This window comes from Nanorana parkeri, unplaced genomic scaffold (assembly GCF_000935625.1).
Source record: "Nanorana parkeri isolate BGI_ZX_2015 unplaced genomic scaffold, ASM93562v1 scaffold5217, whole genome shotgun sequence".
Classification (NCBI taxonomy): Eukaryota; Metazoa; Chordata; class Amphibia; order Anura; family Dicroglossidae; genus Nanorana; species Nanorana parkeri.
Window position 1 is genome coordinate 1 of NW_017311477.1, and position 414 is coordinate 414.

At 51.2% G+C, this 414-nt stretch overlaps 1 protein-coding gene across 2 annotated transcripts in view; it reads right to left on the minus strand.

Annotated features, from left to right (window-relative positions):
- Positions 1-16: 16 nt before the first annotated feature.
- The window catches only part of LOC108804113 (protein O-linked-mannose beta-1,2-N-acetylglucosaminyltransferase 1-like), a 6,041-nt gene continuing 5,643 nt past the window's right edge, over positions 17-414 (minus strand). For both annotated transcript variants that reach the window (XM_018575874.1, XM_018575875.1), the window contains exon 10: positions 17-99. In XM_018575874.1, the coding sequence (XP_018431376.1) occupies positions 25-99 (75 nt within the window). In that variant the 3' untranslated portion in view covers positions 17-24. The remainder of the gene's footprint in view (positions 100-414) is intronic.

Sequence of the window (414 nt, forward strand, 5' to 3'; positions counted from 1 at the left end):
TAATACCACCCCTCCTCATACAGCTCACCTGTACAGGTAATTCGGTCTGTTCCCCGCAATCACCGCCACTGGAACGTTCCACACCTTGTTGGCTTTTAGCTGTGTTAAAGGGACAGTACAGAGGATCTCAGTGACATTCGGGGTCTTACCTTCATATAAACGTCTCCCGGCCTATAGATGGTGCCCCACCCCATTACAGGTAGATGACCCCCCCCATTACAGGTAGATGACCCCCCCCATTACAGGTAGAAACCGCCACTGGAACGTTCCACACCTTGTTGGCTTTTAGCTGTGTTAAAGGGACAGTACAGAGGATCTCAGTGACATTCGGGGTCTTACCTTCATATAAACGTCTCCCGGCCTATAGATGGTGCCCCACCCCATTACAGGTAGATGACCCCCCCCATTTTTGGT